The sequence below is a fragment of the Monodelphis domestica genome, chromosome 6, assembly GCF_027887165.1.
Source record: "Monodelphis domestica isolate mMonDom1 chromosome 6, mMonDom1.pri, whole genome shotgun sequence".
NCBI lineage: Eukaryota > Metazoa > Chordata > Mammalia > Didelphimorphia > Didelphidae > Monodelphis > Monodelphis domestica.
The window spans coordinates 76,966,395-76,980,745 of NC_077232.1; the positions used below are offsets into that span (position 1 = coordinate 76,966,395).

The 14,351-nt window shown below is 38.8% G+C and overlaps 1 protein-coding gene across 5 annotated transcripts in view; it reads left to right on the forward strand.

The window, feature by feature from the left end:
- The first annotated feature begins 445 nt into the window (after positions 1-445).
- Positions 446-14,351, forward strand: part of UVSSA (UV stimulated scaffold protein A) — a 119,844-nt gene continuing 105,938 nt past the window's right edge. For 3 of the 5 annotated variants that reach the window (XR_008912802.1, XM_056802287.1, XM_056802286.1), the window contains exons 1-3: positions 680-827; positions 6,742-6,849; positions 9,380-9,710. Coding sequence is in view for 4 of the 5 variants with exons in the window: in XM_056802287.1 (XP_056658265.1) it covers positions 823-827; positions 6,742-6,849; positions 9,380-9,710 (444 nt within the window). In the remaining variant the exon portion in view is untranslated. Of the gene's footprint in view, positions 588-679; positions 828-6,741; positions 6,850-9,379; positions 9,711-14,351 lie in introns of those variants that run through there. The other 2 variants (XM_016423368.2, XM_056802284.1) reach the window with 2 other exon arrangements.

The following is a 14,351-nucleotide window of genomic DNA, read 5'->3' on the forward strand; positions in this document are numbered from 1 at the left end:
CTTTTTAAGGTTGGGCTCCTTGGGGAAAATCCCCAGAAAAAGGCTCTACGAGAGATATTTTTATTGCCAGGGCTTAGCACAGCGCACGATACGTAGTAAATGCTTCTTAAATGCTTCTTGACTTGATTGATTGGATTTGACTGGAGGGAACCTATGGGGGAAGGAAGTGCTGCTGGAGTACAAGGTTTATGGTGCTGTCACTTTAAGATCTTGGTAGGCCCGCCGGCCCGTTTTTTTTTTTTTTAACTCTCTCCTCCCTCCTAGTAGTTCCTCTCCTTTCTCCTATCACGCAGCACGCAAAGAGCGCGCCTACGTCACTGCAATGCTCCCTGGCCTCCCCCTTCTACTCCGAGTCCATCCAAGAGAGCCCCGCCCTTTCCAACACCTTGACCCCACCCCTTCTTCCTGGAATCAGCCAATGGTCAGACCGGACCTGAAGGGCACTATGACGTAAGGGTCGACCGGACTCCGAGCCGCGGGCTCGCGGAGGGGGAGTGGGCTGGACTGGATGCCACTTCCGGGGGGCGTGGCCAAGGAGGGGAGCGGCTGTGGCGGCGGCGGCAGTCTCGCGGCCCGTCTCGCGGCCGGTAGGTGCTGCAGTTGCCGGGGTGATGGGTCTGGGTTGACGCTGGGGAGGAGTGGGCGGGGGGGGGGGGGCGCCATTAGCCTTGACCTCTGACAGAGGCGGAATGGGGGGTGGGGCGGGGAAGGAAGCCGGTGGCCTGAGGTTCCCGAACTCCGGTGGCTCCGGGATCTGACTTGGCTCCTGCCTCTGACCTCGACCCCTTCCCACCTCGCGGCCTCAGTGTCCTCCTCTGTACGATGAGGTAGGGCTGGGCTCTAAGGGCTCCATCGGCCCCAAGGGCTTGGATCGAGGATTCTGAGAGCGCCCAGGACCCCAGAATGGGGGTGGGGATCACTTGGAGACTTGGGGGGCTCACCCCTTCTTGACAACTCCCCAGGGAACCCATTATCATCCAAACCCCCCAGTGCTTCAACCTCAGGGGCTGAAGTGCCCGGGACCTCTAGGTCCCTTCATAAAATATTCTCTGTGGTGGCTGCCCCTAATAAGTATAATGAAAGGTTCTATACGGAGAGAGTGCCCACAAAGAACATCCCTGTCTGCTTTTCTAATTCTGCTTCATGTAATGTTATATCACCTTCCTCTAAGAGCAGAGACCTGCTCTTTCTACCTTTGCCAGCACATACTGTATTTAAGTGGTACTTGGAAACACCGGGGAGCTGGTTAGACCTTAGAGTTGAATCCCACCTCTGACACATCAGAGACTCATAAAGTTTAAAAGATGGAAAGGATTTTTAACATCAGTTTTTATCATTGGTCAGATTCTTTAAAGTGGGCAACTTTGTATGCTAGTCCTGAGCCTCTTTATCTCTGAGAAAATTGCACATCAGCGTAGCAGACATCAAGTTTGACCCATATTAGAATGAATTCTAATGTAACATACTTGACCAGTGATGCCATCCAATCTCTGTTTGAAACCCTTTAAAACCGAAACCATCCCCTCTTATGCTGCACTATTTCTGGACAGCTTTAATTGGGAGGAAGTTTTTCCTGACCCAGAGGGTAAATTTGCTGCCTTTGCAACTTCTACCTGTTTGTTACTCTTGGTTCTTCTCTTGGAATCTAATGATCTTGGGCTCAATTATCCATAAATCCAATGCCCATATGATGTGGTCTCAAGGCCCCTCACCATTTTTTTTTGCCCTCCTCTGAACACTTTCTAGCAACCATCATGCCTTTTTTCTCTGGCCTGGTTGTCTGTGTTAACACATCATCATTCTTTGCTACACAAGTAGCCATTTCTTCTTCAGAGCCTCCAACTTCTTGTTTTAGTCTCCTGTTTTCTTTTTAGTCCTCTTTGTTCTTTTTTCCTCCTCTTTTTTATTTCTCCTCTGTGTGACATTTTTACATATACAATCCTCTTGAAACAGATCTTAATTCTCTTTTTAGATCCTGGGATTCCAAACTCTGGTTGGTAAGAGAAGATAGGGGTAGGGCTAGATCTGTATTTTAATTGCTATAGAGAATTGCCAGTGAGGAAACTGCCTCTACCAATGAAAATTGGTATCTTTTCTGCAACCTAGAACCTTATGTTTATGCATGTTTGTTTGCTTTTGTTGGATTGTGAGCTCCCTAATGGCAAGGACTCTCATGCTTCTTTGTATCCTCATTTCTTAGCACATAGTACTGGCAGGCAGTAGGTGCTTAATAAATAATTATTGACTAACTGACTTAGGGTGTTGCCTAGAAATTAAGTGACTTGTTCAGGATCATAAAACCAACATGTTAATTAGAGTCAGTATACATGCAATGTAGATAGAGATAGATACATACACACACACAAATATAGCAGTGATACTATTGCAAACATAGAAGATAGAAAGGAAACTCAAGTAACTACTCTTTGTAATATTGTTTCTTTGAAAAACTGTTCTGAGTTGCAACTAGAGATGATGAGTAATTTGATCTGGGCTATACATGTATTTTTATGGAAAACACACTTCCATATTGTCATTGTTCTTTCTCTGGAGGTGGAGAACATTCCCTATCATAAGTATTTCAGTAGTGACCTAGATGTATCCCCCAGTAGTGAGAGTGAACCCCAGAATGCAAGGCCTCAGCACTGCATTGCTGAGATTAGCAAAGTTTTCACAATTGATCATAATCTAATATTATTGTTACTTTGTACAATGTTCTCCTGGTTCTGCTTATTTCACTCTGTATCAGTTCATGCAGCTTTTTCCAGCTTTTTCTTAAATCATCTTGCTTATTATTTCTTATAGCACAATAGTACCTAGAGATTCTTGAGAATATATCACCTCATACTAATGAAAAAGGATTTCCTCTGTATTCTAATGTATAGGGATTTTGTATCTGATTAAATCTTAGACTGTCAGTTGGGAGGAACCAGATAATTTAATTCAATTCTCTAATTTTCCAGTTGGTAATTCTTAGGCACAAGGAAGGGAAAAGACTTGCCTAATTACATAGACTCAGAGATTCAAAAACTTAGAGTTGGAAACTCAGAGGTCCATAATCCAGTCTCATTTTTTAGGTGAAAAAGTTGAGGCTCTTAAACCCTGATGTTTTGCTGATACTCAGTTCAAGCCCTACTGCCCTACTACATCACTAGTGACTTGAAAAAATATTATTTGATAGTTTTGGTTTAAGAATGTATGAGTATGACTTCAAAATTTATATGACAAACTTAATAATTGCAACAAAAACAAGCAAAATAAGAAATGCAACCTTGCACAAATTTACAAATTTCAGATATTTGTAGTTTAACAATATATTTGAATGTGTATACACACATACACAAAGTAGAACAAAGGATCCAGGTAAAGCTAGTAGAGCAGGGATTAATCTTTTTTTTTCTTTTAATGGCCTAGAGCAGCCCTCATCTCCATTTTCTGATGTCAGTCTGGTGGCCTTCAGTTTCTGGATGACCACAGGCAGATTTTCCTCTCAGGTGCACCTACCTTTCCTGTGGCCTTATTGTCCAAGACTATAGAAGAATAATTCATCGGTCAGACTCTTTAGGTGTCATCCCTAAAGTGGGTAACCTTGTCTGTTTGATCTGAATCTTTTCATCTCTGAGAAGATTGCATATTGGACCAGTTTCCAACAGACCTGGTTCAGGCCTTTTGGTGAGACCTAGCTCTGATCTGTTAAGAGGATCTCAGTGATCTGTACCTCAGTGGGTAGTTTTCATTTAGAAAAGGCCTATTTTCATCACTGCTGAGTACTTGCCTTATGTTCTACCTCTACCTCCCTGGTCAACCAGATAACTCTCATATTAGCTGAAAGATCTTCTGTAATAATGGGTACACCAATAGCAGTTTATTTACAGTATTCATTTCCTTTTAAGAGCCTCCTGTTAATGTTTTTAAGTAAGTCAAGATAATTATTGACACCATTAATTTGATAGTTCCATTAATTTTTTTTAAACCCTTACCTTCCATCTTAGAATTAAGACTGTGTATTGGTTCCAAGGCAGAAAGGTGTTAAGGGCTAGGCAATGTGACTTAATGTCATGTAAGTGACTTGCCCAGGGTCACACAGCTAGGAAAGGTGTGAAGTCAAATTTGAAACCAGTTTTTCCCTCCTCTGTGCCTGATGCTCTATCTATTGGGCTAGCTAACTACCCCCAGTTAAGTAAATTTTTGATCATTCATATTAGAGTTAATTATAGTTAATCCACCATAAGCACGTAAAGGAAGTGCTGACTTTGCCACATACACATAGGTCAAAGTTGTGAGAACTTGAAAAACACAAAAACAAGATGATATTTCAATTGAATTGAAACACATGAATAATTATACTACTTTGTTTCATAGTATGAGTAAGTGTTTGAAAGTTAACATGAAAAATCCTTGTATTCTATTGTCAGATACTTTAGGTTACCACCAGACTGATTTCATTTTCTGAATAATTTATAATTATTTATATTTCTATTTTCATCACTGATATATAATTTATAATTTCATCACATATATAATTTATAATTATAATAAAGCCAACTAAGGATGCCCAAAAGCAACTGAACCTTTCATAGCTATGCTCTTTTTTAAAAAATTGTTTCTGATTTTGTAAATAACATGTCCAGATTCATCCATTTCTATACCTCCTGGAAACCTGGGTATAGTAGGATATTGGTGGCGTTCAGACACTTTTAAAATTCTGATACATCATGACTGGCTGCAAGGAAGGGCTACCCACAGGATCCTAAGCAGGTGGAAGCAGGTCAAGCCTAATGTTTATTTTTGATTTCTAATGCCCCTTGGGCACTTGAGTCAGTCATTTGTAATTCAGCTGTTTTGTAGGGATCAGTGCACTTTGTATCCATGGGTTCTGTGATGATTTTCCAGACTTATGACAAAGCTGGACAGTTTCCATCCCTCCTTTTGTGAGATGGTTATGAATGTCACAGTGGAATTGTCTGCATTCTCAGTGCTACAAAATTGGCTAAACAGGATCAGTCAACACTTAAGTGTGTGTTAGGCAATTCTTAGCTTCAGTCCCTTACCACTGCTGAAGCACCCAAGACATGTATCAAAGGATACTTTGCTCATGTCTTTCTGAAAATAACTACAATTATTCATACATACAATTGTTGATTGTAATCCACTCTTTCACCCTTCTTTTCCTATAAAGGATATTACTTTAGTCTACAAATCCCGTTTATAAAACATTTAATGGCTTATTCCTAAATGACCCCTTTTTCATTTATCTCCGAGGATCTGGGAAAACTACATTGTCTTCTTTTCTGAATTCCTCAATCCTACTACTTTATAAACTAACTTCCAAGAATCTGTAGCATTGTTTGAAATCTTTTTAATAGTGCCCTCATAACAGTTTATAGGCACTTCTCAAAATAACCAGTCCTGGGTGAGAATCTATCCCCAATATTATTTACTAGTTCTTCAACACATCAAACTAAGTATTCAATTATAAATAGCTCCTTGGGCTCAGATCTGCTTTGTTTCAGGAAAAATGTACTAAATAGAATGTTGCTAATACTGGCAGCTTAAGACTGTACTTCTCATCCCTTCATATCCCTAAAAATCCTGGGTGAGCTTCCAAAGTAGAACCTATCAAATTGGGGCTTCCTAACCCCTTTTATTCTAGGCAGTCAGATCATATTTTGGTGAGGGGGTGGTGCAGGGAATGGGTACTGCTTCACAATAATAACTCATATTGGCTTGTGTTCCCATTAAGAACCTCATCTGGGAAAAATTATCACAGTAATAACAATTCTTTTCATCTTCTTTGCTTCTGGTCTCTTTAGTGTGTGTGTACTTTTTCAGATTTTGTTGCTGTTACTTTTTATATAGGCAGTATGTATGTTCTGACTGCTTTCTTCACTCTGTATCATTTCAGATGTCTTTCCATATTCATTTATAGTCTTCATATTTGTCCTTTTATAGTGCAATAATAATCCATTGCATTGATATGCCACAGTTCATTTAGTCATTCCCCATATAGGCTGTTAAAATTTTTTTGTTGTTGTTGTTGTTAACATGGCTCTCATTGCACCAACTCAGCAGCCCAAAGTCACTGTTAAAATCAGTGTTACCAGTTCATAATGGGACTGGCACAAGACAGAAACCATAGAAAGCAATGGGATATCACTGTTTATCAGAAATGGCTTGCCATCTGCTAAGGGTTGTCTGGGGAGATGTACAGTGTTGTATATTCCTTTCTCAAATTGCTTCTCCAGATGTATGTGGACCATCTTGCACTATGCCTTGGGGGATATATGATATCACTAGCAGCTAATAAAAACCTGTTTGTTAGGGGTTTTTTATTATTTTTTCCTTTATAGGTTTTTCCAGTATGTACTTGTTTTCAGAACAGATAAAATGGGTGTTCTGAGAACAGAATAATAGTTAAGTACTTCGTACCTTCAGAATTCTTTGTAAGCATTAATCTTCATAGCACCCTTGGGATTTGGGCCAGCCTTGTTTCACAGCTGGAGGGATTTAAAAGAGTCATATATAGAACTGGGCAAATAGCTTGAATCAGAGGCAGCCTCCAAGTCAAAATTGAAATTTAGTTCTTCCTGTTCTCAAACTCTGGGCTTTCATCAATTGCTGTGAAAAGGGTAAACACTGAAAACCTTGAGCTTTCATACTTCTCCACAGAGCAGACTCCCAGAAGAATTTTAAGTGATTTCTAAAAGAGCCATATCATGATTTAGTGTCTCTCTGTTGCAGCTTTCCAGATATGGATCAAAAACTTTCTCAGTTAGTGGAAGATCTCACCACATCAGGAGAACCACAGCTGGATCCTGAAAAAATGAAGGAAGTGAAGAAAATCTGCAAGTATGGCCTTTGGTTAGGGAGTTGTGGGATGGGTGGCTCAGGGCACCCAGTCAATCAATGAGCACTTATTAAGTAAGCACAGTGCTAAAACTAGGGATACAAAGAAAGAAAAGAGTCTCTCTACTCTCAAGGAACTCATGGTCTAATAGGAGAGAAATGTGAAAAAGCTTGGATAAATAAGACATAGACAGGATTAACTGGAAATAGTCAATAGAGAGAAAGCACTAGCATTAAAAGAGATCAGGAAAGCCTTCTTCTAGAGGGTTGAACTTTACCTGGGACTTTAATGTTCTTGGATCTCATAATATATAGAATTGAGTAAAGGAAAAGTAGAAGCCGACCAGGTCACAAAGAGGTTTGAATGCCAAACTGCATTTTAATTTTATCCTGGAGGTGTTAGGGAGTGACTGGAGTGAGTGGGGCGGAGGAAATGGGGATGGTTAGACCTCTGCTTTTGGAAGATCACTGATAGCTGAATGGAGGATGGACTAGAATGGGGAGAGACTTAAGGCAGGCAGATTTATCAGCAGGCTGTTGCAATAATCCAGGCATGAGGGGATGAGGGCCTATATACCAGGGAAGTACCAGTGTCAGAAGAAAGAAGGGCCACATAAAAGAAATGTTAAAGAGGCAAAATCTACAGAACTTGGCAAAAGATCGAGTGGTAGGGAGGGATGAGAGATTGAAGAATTCAAGATGAAATATAGGTTGTGAACCTGGATGACTGGGAGGATGCTGGTACCCTCAACAGTATTAGGCAAGTTTGGAAGAAGGGAGGGCTTGGGAGGCAAAATAATAAATTTAGTTTTGGGCATGATGAGTTCAGGGTCTCTCTAGGACATCTAGATAAGCATAGCCAGTAGGCAGTTGGAGAGACTGTTCTGAGGATCCAGGAAAAGGTTATGGTTGGATAAATAGGTCTGAGAATCATCAGCTGATCATTGGATACATCAGAACTGATGAGGTCACCAAGGGAAAAAATATAAAGGAAGAAGAGAAGAGGGCCCAGCACAGAGTCCTGGGGAATCTCCACCTTCAGCAGGCATGACCTATTTAAAGATCCAGGAGGAAGACTAGGAAAGAGTTGTATCACAAAACCTAGAAAGAAGAGAGGATGGAAAAGAGGGTGATCAACAGTGTCAGAGGCTGCAGAGAGCTCTGGGAGAATGAGGCCTGAGAAAAGGCCACTAGATTTGATGGAAATCAGACTGCATAGAGTTAAGAAGAAGGTGGGAGAAAAGTAAGTGGACGTTTTTAAAAAGAGGTCAGCCTAAAAAAGGAGGAGAGACATAGAACAGTAGTTAGCAGGGATGAATGGATCAAGTGAGGGTTTTTGAGGATGGGGGAGACACGAACATGTTTGCAGGCAGTAGTAAATAAACCAATAGACAGGGAGAGGCTAGAGAGAAGTGAAAGAGTAGGGATGATGAAGGGGCAATCTGCTAGAGAAGACGGGAAGAAATGGAATCATTTGTGTAGCACTGGGAAAATCTGTCATTCTGTGGTTACCCCCTTAGACAACCATCTCTCATTCAATTTATGCCCTACTTCCAACCACACTTATTTCCATCTGTCTTCTCTCCTTTTTCCCACATAGCCACTTCTGATCTTCATCTCTTGGCTGGGGCAGAAATTAGGAAGAAAGAAAGAAGGTGGGAGTGGGAAATGAAAGTTCTTTTTGTAAGATATTAGTGACTGAATGTAGTTGATGAAATGTTTGGTTTCTTCAGGACTCTTAGCATAGGGAACTTCTGTACTTAGTTTTTCTTCTACAGATTACATCTTTTCCAAGCCCTTTGCATTTTGGGTAATTCTCAACAATATGTTTCTGTAAATCTTTCTTTCACAAGAGGATCACTTAGGATACTGAAGTCATTTCTCTAGTTCTTTTAACATGTGGAGGGTATTATGTCCCTTGTCTTTCTGTCATCTCTAATTCATGGTACACAGCTAACTCATCTTTCCCTAAACATGCAGGTCTTGCTTGCTGTCTTTGATTGCGCTTTTCACGTGCATGTCCTTGGTAATATGACACAGCTTCCTTATAACCTCTGTACATATTTCCATTAACCTTTGGGATACTTGAAATATTGTTTCTTCTGAGATTTTGCTGTTTTTTCTTTATAATTTTTATTTCCAGATGAATTTAAGTTCCTTTAAAAGGATTGTTATCCTAATTCCTCTGGCATTGTGATGAATATTTCTAGTATGTAACTATGGAATCCCTTCTTCCTCTGTGTCTGAGGTTTCAGAGAATGATAATTTTCTCATAATTTAAAGAAAATTACTTTCCTTAGAAATATTAGGAATGTGTGAAGAGAAAACAGTTTTCAGTCTTAGGAATCCAGTTAAAAATATCTAAGAAATAAAAGCTTATTGGTTGACTTGGGGATTTATCTTGAGCTATTTATCTTAAAATGATATACTATTTATCTATAAGGAAAGCTTACTTAAAATTAGGAGAAAATGCTAAGCCAATGTGTATTTCAGGATTTGTATTGTTGTCTAAGAACTGTTAATATTTCAACAGATCTTCAGAGGAACATATCAGTCATGCTTACCATTTACTCATGACTCAGTTGAATCAAGAACATGCTGAGATACGGTTTTCAGCTTTTCAGATTGTGGATGAGCTCTTTACCAGGTCACATCAATTTCGGACACTAATTATTTCCAACTTCCAAGAATTCCTGGAACTCACAGTGGAAACAGATTATGAGCAGCCTCTGCCACCCCCAAAAGAAGTAGCTCAGAAACTGAAGAAAGCTGCCCTCAAATCTATTACAGAATGGAATGAGAAATATGGAGATGCCTACAAGAAGCTTTCTCTTGGATATCATTTCTTAAAACATAACAAAAAGGTATTTTGCTTCATCTTCAACACCATTGAAGTTCATGTTTCTATAATGTTTTATGATTTACAAAGTACTTTGCCTCACAACTCTGTGAACTAGAACTCCTTCAGTTTTTCCTTTATAAACACAAAACTCTTGATTTTGTGTTGGCATTTTTAATAATAGTGTTATTTGCAAGCATTCATGACACTTTTCCAAGCTCAAGAGGGTCAGTCTATTCTATGGGGATTGCTGTTTATTTTCAACATGTTCTTTTAGGGGTTTGCTATTTCTTGCTTCAAGAAGAAACAGAGGCATTATTTGTTTACATTAGTCTATACTAGAGAGATTTCTGCAGAAGAATGGTCTGTTCTTGAATTTTGCAGGGTTTACTTGATAGTATTCTACCCACAGGGCTCAGGAATATCCCTGGGTCGGTGGTACCCTAGTTCTGGACCCATTGGCTGTCACAGAGTGGTTTTCTTCCTAGTGGTCATGTACATTTTATTAATTTTTTTGTAAGCCCATTTTAATTCCATGTACAGATCATTATAATATCAATAGGCTGCATATGTGATCCACTTATTTTATCATTTACAGCTCATAATTATTAGATTATAAAGCTAAAGTAATTTTCAATAAAATCTTAGATGTAACATCATCAGTTGTGTATTTTGTTGCCATAATGTTTCCTATTATGGAAATATGTAAAACGTAGGTAGTTCATTATTCCTCTTAAATTTTCTCACTTATATAAAAGGAACAGCATTTTCTGCTTTATCTTCACTGAGATATTGTCAGAATGAATAAGGTATAGCAGCTAGAAGAACCATTGGAATATGCTTATGGGAGGTAGAGAAGGTAGAGATTCCTTCTTCCTTCTCTCCAGGTTTGCTTCTGTAGCTTGTGGAATCCATATAGCATCCCCAGGGCAGGTCTCTGGTGAGATGGCAGGGCTTACTTGGAGATATATCCATTGTATAAATGTTTTATATGTAATGGAGCTGCCTGTGAATAGAGCAGAAAAAATAGTCAACTAGCTTTTCCATATGGCTGTGTGATTCTTTAATTTTGGGTGAGAACTCTTATTTTACTATGAAGGATTCAAAATGGGCATTCCTAGCCAGAATCAATATGGTCTTGCACTACACTTGGACTCCATCTAACTAATAGTTAGGCGGTGACTTGGGAAGGTAGCTGGAGAGCAGGAAGAGGAAAGGGAAAGGCTAATTGATTGCCAGAATAAAGGCCTCAAACACCTAGTACAGTTAGCCTCGAACCCTGCAGTCCATCTAACCTTCAATTCCTCTTTAACCTCAGGTTCCCTTTTTGTTACTCACCCCCTTCTAGGTTAACCCCAGCTGTTAGTTTTAAAATTGTTTCACCTGTATAGACTATAGGGTTCTGGGATGGAACATAGTGTGATTTTCCCTGCCTGGAAACTCTAGGGATGGTCCTTGGCTTGTGTCCCACTAGAGGGGTCTGTTGACAGCAAACTCTAAAATAGTCTGTGACCTGAGGTTGGACTTCAGGGTATTGAATAACAGAGGGAAATAATTGCTTCGCTGCTTCCTGCTTGTCGTTTCCTCTCTTCAACCTGGTTACTTTAGAATTGTTTTCAAGTTGTGTGTCTTACAGTAAGAGATGATCATTTAATTCTTACTTCTCAGGTGTTCTTTCCTGTTGCCAGGCATACGAATACTGAGGGTGGGGAAAGATGAGGAGGGTGGGTTTGTTTTGCCCATAATTTCCTAGGTAGTTTTGTTTTTTTTTAATTTGAAGAACAAAAATAGAGCAGCACATTATTTCCATTTGACAGACACTTAAAAGTCTGCCATATTCAAAACATAGTGCTTGGTCTGGGGCTGTCAAGCTGAAAACTGACAATGACTACCCTCTTAGAGTTTACAATCTTATAGCAGAGTTACCTACCACATGTCCATAAATTTGATGCAAGGTAGAGCCATAAAATGATGTAATAAACTTTGTAGAAAATTGGAGGAAGAGAGAAAATGGCATATAAAATTAAAAGGAGATATAGATTTAAGTAGATGGTGACCAAAATCTATTCAAGGCCAAAGGGAATGAACAAAGACAGAGGTGTAGGCCACCTCTATAAGAGTTTGGCTAGAACTGTGGAACAGTTTAGCTTTTGAGATTCTGAAATAATTTGTTTCTAACAATGGGTCAGAATATATATGTTATTATAATCCATATAAATAGTACTCAAAATTTAAACAATAAGCAAACCAATGATTTGCTATAATCAGTGTCATCACATGAGCTCTAACAAGATTTAGTATCTAGCTTGAAATCAGAATCTCTGAGTAGAGATGAAAATGAAGTAGAGAATTACAAAGACTGTAGGAAAAATGTGGAGTTGTTTTTGCTACCATTCTATATAGCATTTGGGACTACATTTGAATAATTAAATTTTTTTTATTTAATCACTGTCTGTGCTCCCTCCCTTTCAATCCTAGCTTTATTGTGGATGTTTAATGATTTCTTGTAACCCCCCAGAATTTATCCCCTAGTGACCAACTGTCCAGTGATAAATCTTTCTACATTTAGCAAGGCTAACCCTTGCAGGAGATACTAGATGTTTCCAGGACCAATTAGTAGTTGGTGTTCCACTGACATTGTCTTCTCTAATCCCAGAATACTTCCATACCATGATGAAGCATGAGAGCAGAGCTTTAGTGGATATTCCCACTGTTATTTATTGGCCACATAGAATGTGGCATATTTTTTATATCATGGAACTTATTCCTGTGATATGGTTTGTAGCAAATATAGTTTCTTTAATATACTTTTTGGAACCTCCCAAAATCCCAGGTAGGAAAAAATGCTTATGATACTATTCTGTATTAGAAAGAGCACTGAATTTTAAAGCCCAGGACATAAACTCTTACCCTAGCACTGAACCTAGATTTTTCCTAGAATGTACCACCTTGAGTTTTGTAGATGGTTTGTTGTCTATGAGTTTCCTTGTTTAACAAACATTTATTAATGGACATCTACCATGGACAAGGTCCTGTATTAGGTACTAGAGAGACAAAGATGTGTGTCTGTGAATCTGTTCAGAGAGATTAGACTAGATGTGTCTTCATATGTATTCTCCATTCCTTGTTCCTTATGTTAGGCTAGCCATGAGCAGGGATAACAAGGAATGAGATAATTATCATGGTAAAAGGATGGGATAACTTGAATAAGTGAATCTTTTTACATGTCCTTTATAGCACCTTGGGGCCATACATACCTTATAAATATTTTTTAATGAATCTAAGGTCACATCTCAATGAGCCCTTGTCTTCCTACTGTCTTTTGAATGAGAAACTTTTAAAAATCTCCATTTAATATTCTTTTTTTTCAAACTTTAGATGAGTCTCTTTTAAAGCCTGTGGTGAGTGAATGAACTACTTAAGCAAATGATGTCAGAGTCCTCTGTCTAGACAATAAACGTAACAGTTTTGTTTGGAGCTTGCAAGAGATTGAAATAAAATGATAAGAAGTGGGCAGTAGTATTTTTCACTTTTATCCAGATACACCTTCAATGAATCTGGAAGAGATACCTGTTACTGGCTTAAATGACCAAATATGTGGTTAAGAAGTGTATTTGAAGTTGAGACTTAAGCCTTTCCAATTGACTTTCTTCTCTTAAAGCAGCAAGTATTTTATTGCCTTATGATTCCTTATTAACCCATTTTATCGGTGAATAGAAGTGAGCAATCTGAACTGTAAAAATGATAAAAGGAACCTTTTCTTTTTATTTTTTGAAAATTTTATTTAATTAGATGATTCAGAATATTTTTCCATGGTTACAAGACTCATGTTCTTTCCCTCCCTTCCCCCCATGCCCCTTCCATATCTGATGCACAATTCCACTGGGTTTAACATGTGTCATTGAGCAAGACGTATTCTCATATTATTAATATTTGCAATAGGGTGATCTTTTAGAGTCTACTTCCCCAGTCATAAAAAGGGACTTTTTCAATAATATACAGTGACTTATTTTTGGAGAGACAAGTAATAACACCTTATGCCTGTGTTCTCAGAATTATCCAAACCCTGGAACCTTCATGACTGGGTCAGCCCTTAATCTGTGGCTAGACTCTTCTCTGTACAACCAGAGCAGTTATTCATTTCCAAGTGTTATGAATAAGAAAATATTGCTGCTTGATTTACTAAGAACTTGGAGTTTAGGCAAGTGGGAAAGGGAGAAGCATTTGACTTGCTTCCAGACCAACAGAATTGAATCAATACTGTTTTTTTTCCCTAGAATGTACCACCTTGATATTTGTAGACTGCTTGTTGCTATGGGGTATACTTTTTTTATTTAATTCAACAAACATTTATTAGTGAATACCTACTGTGGCCAAAGTCCTATATCATGTGCTAGAGAGGTAAAGATGGAAAATGAAATATCCCCTCTCTTGAAGCAGCACACAATCTTGTAGGGACATGCACATAAAGACTGGGCTTAATGATAGGAATAGCTGACATTTATTTAGTGTTTTAAGGTTTATCAAGTACTTTATAGATATTAGCTCAGTGACCCTCATCATCGTCCTGTGAGATAAGATGTGATTAAAAAAAAGGATCAGACAAAATAATCTTTGGAAAATTTCAGGAGGGAGCAATCACTTCCAGGTCTTCTTGGAGGCACAG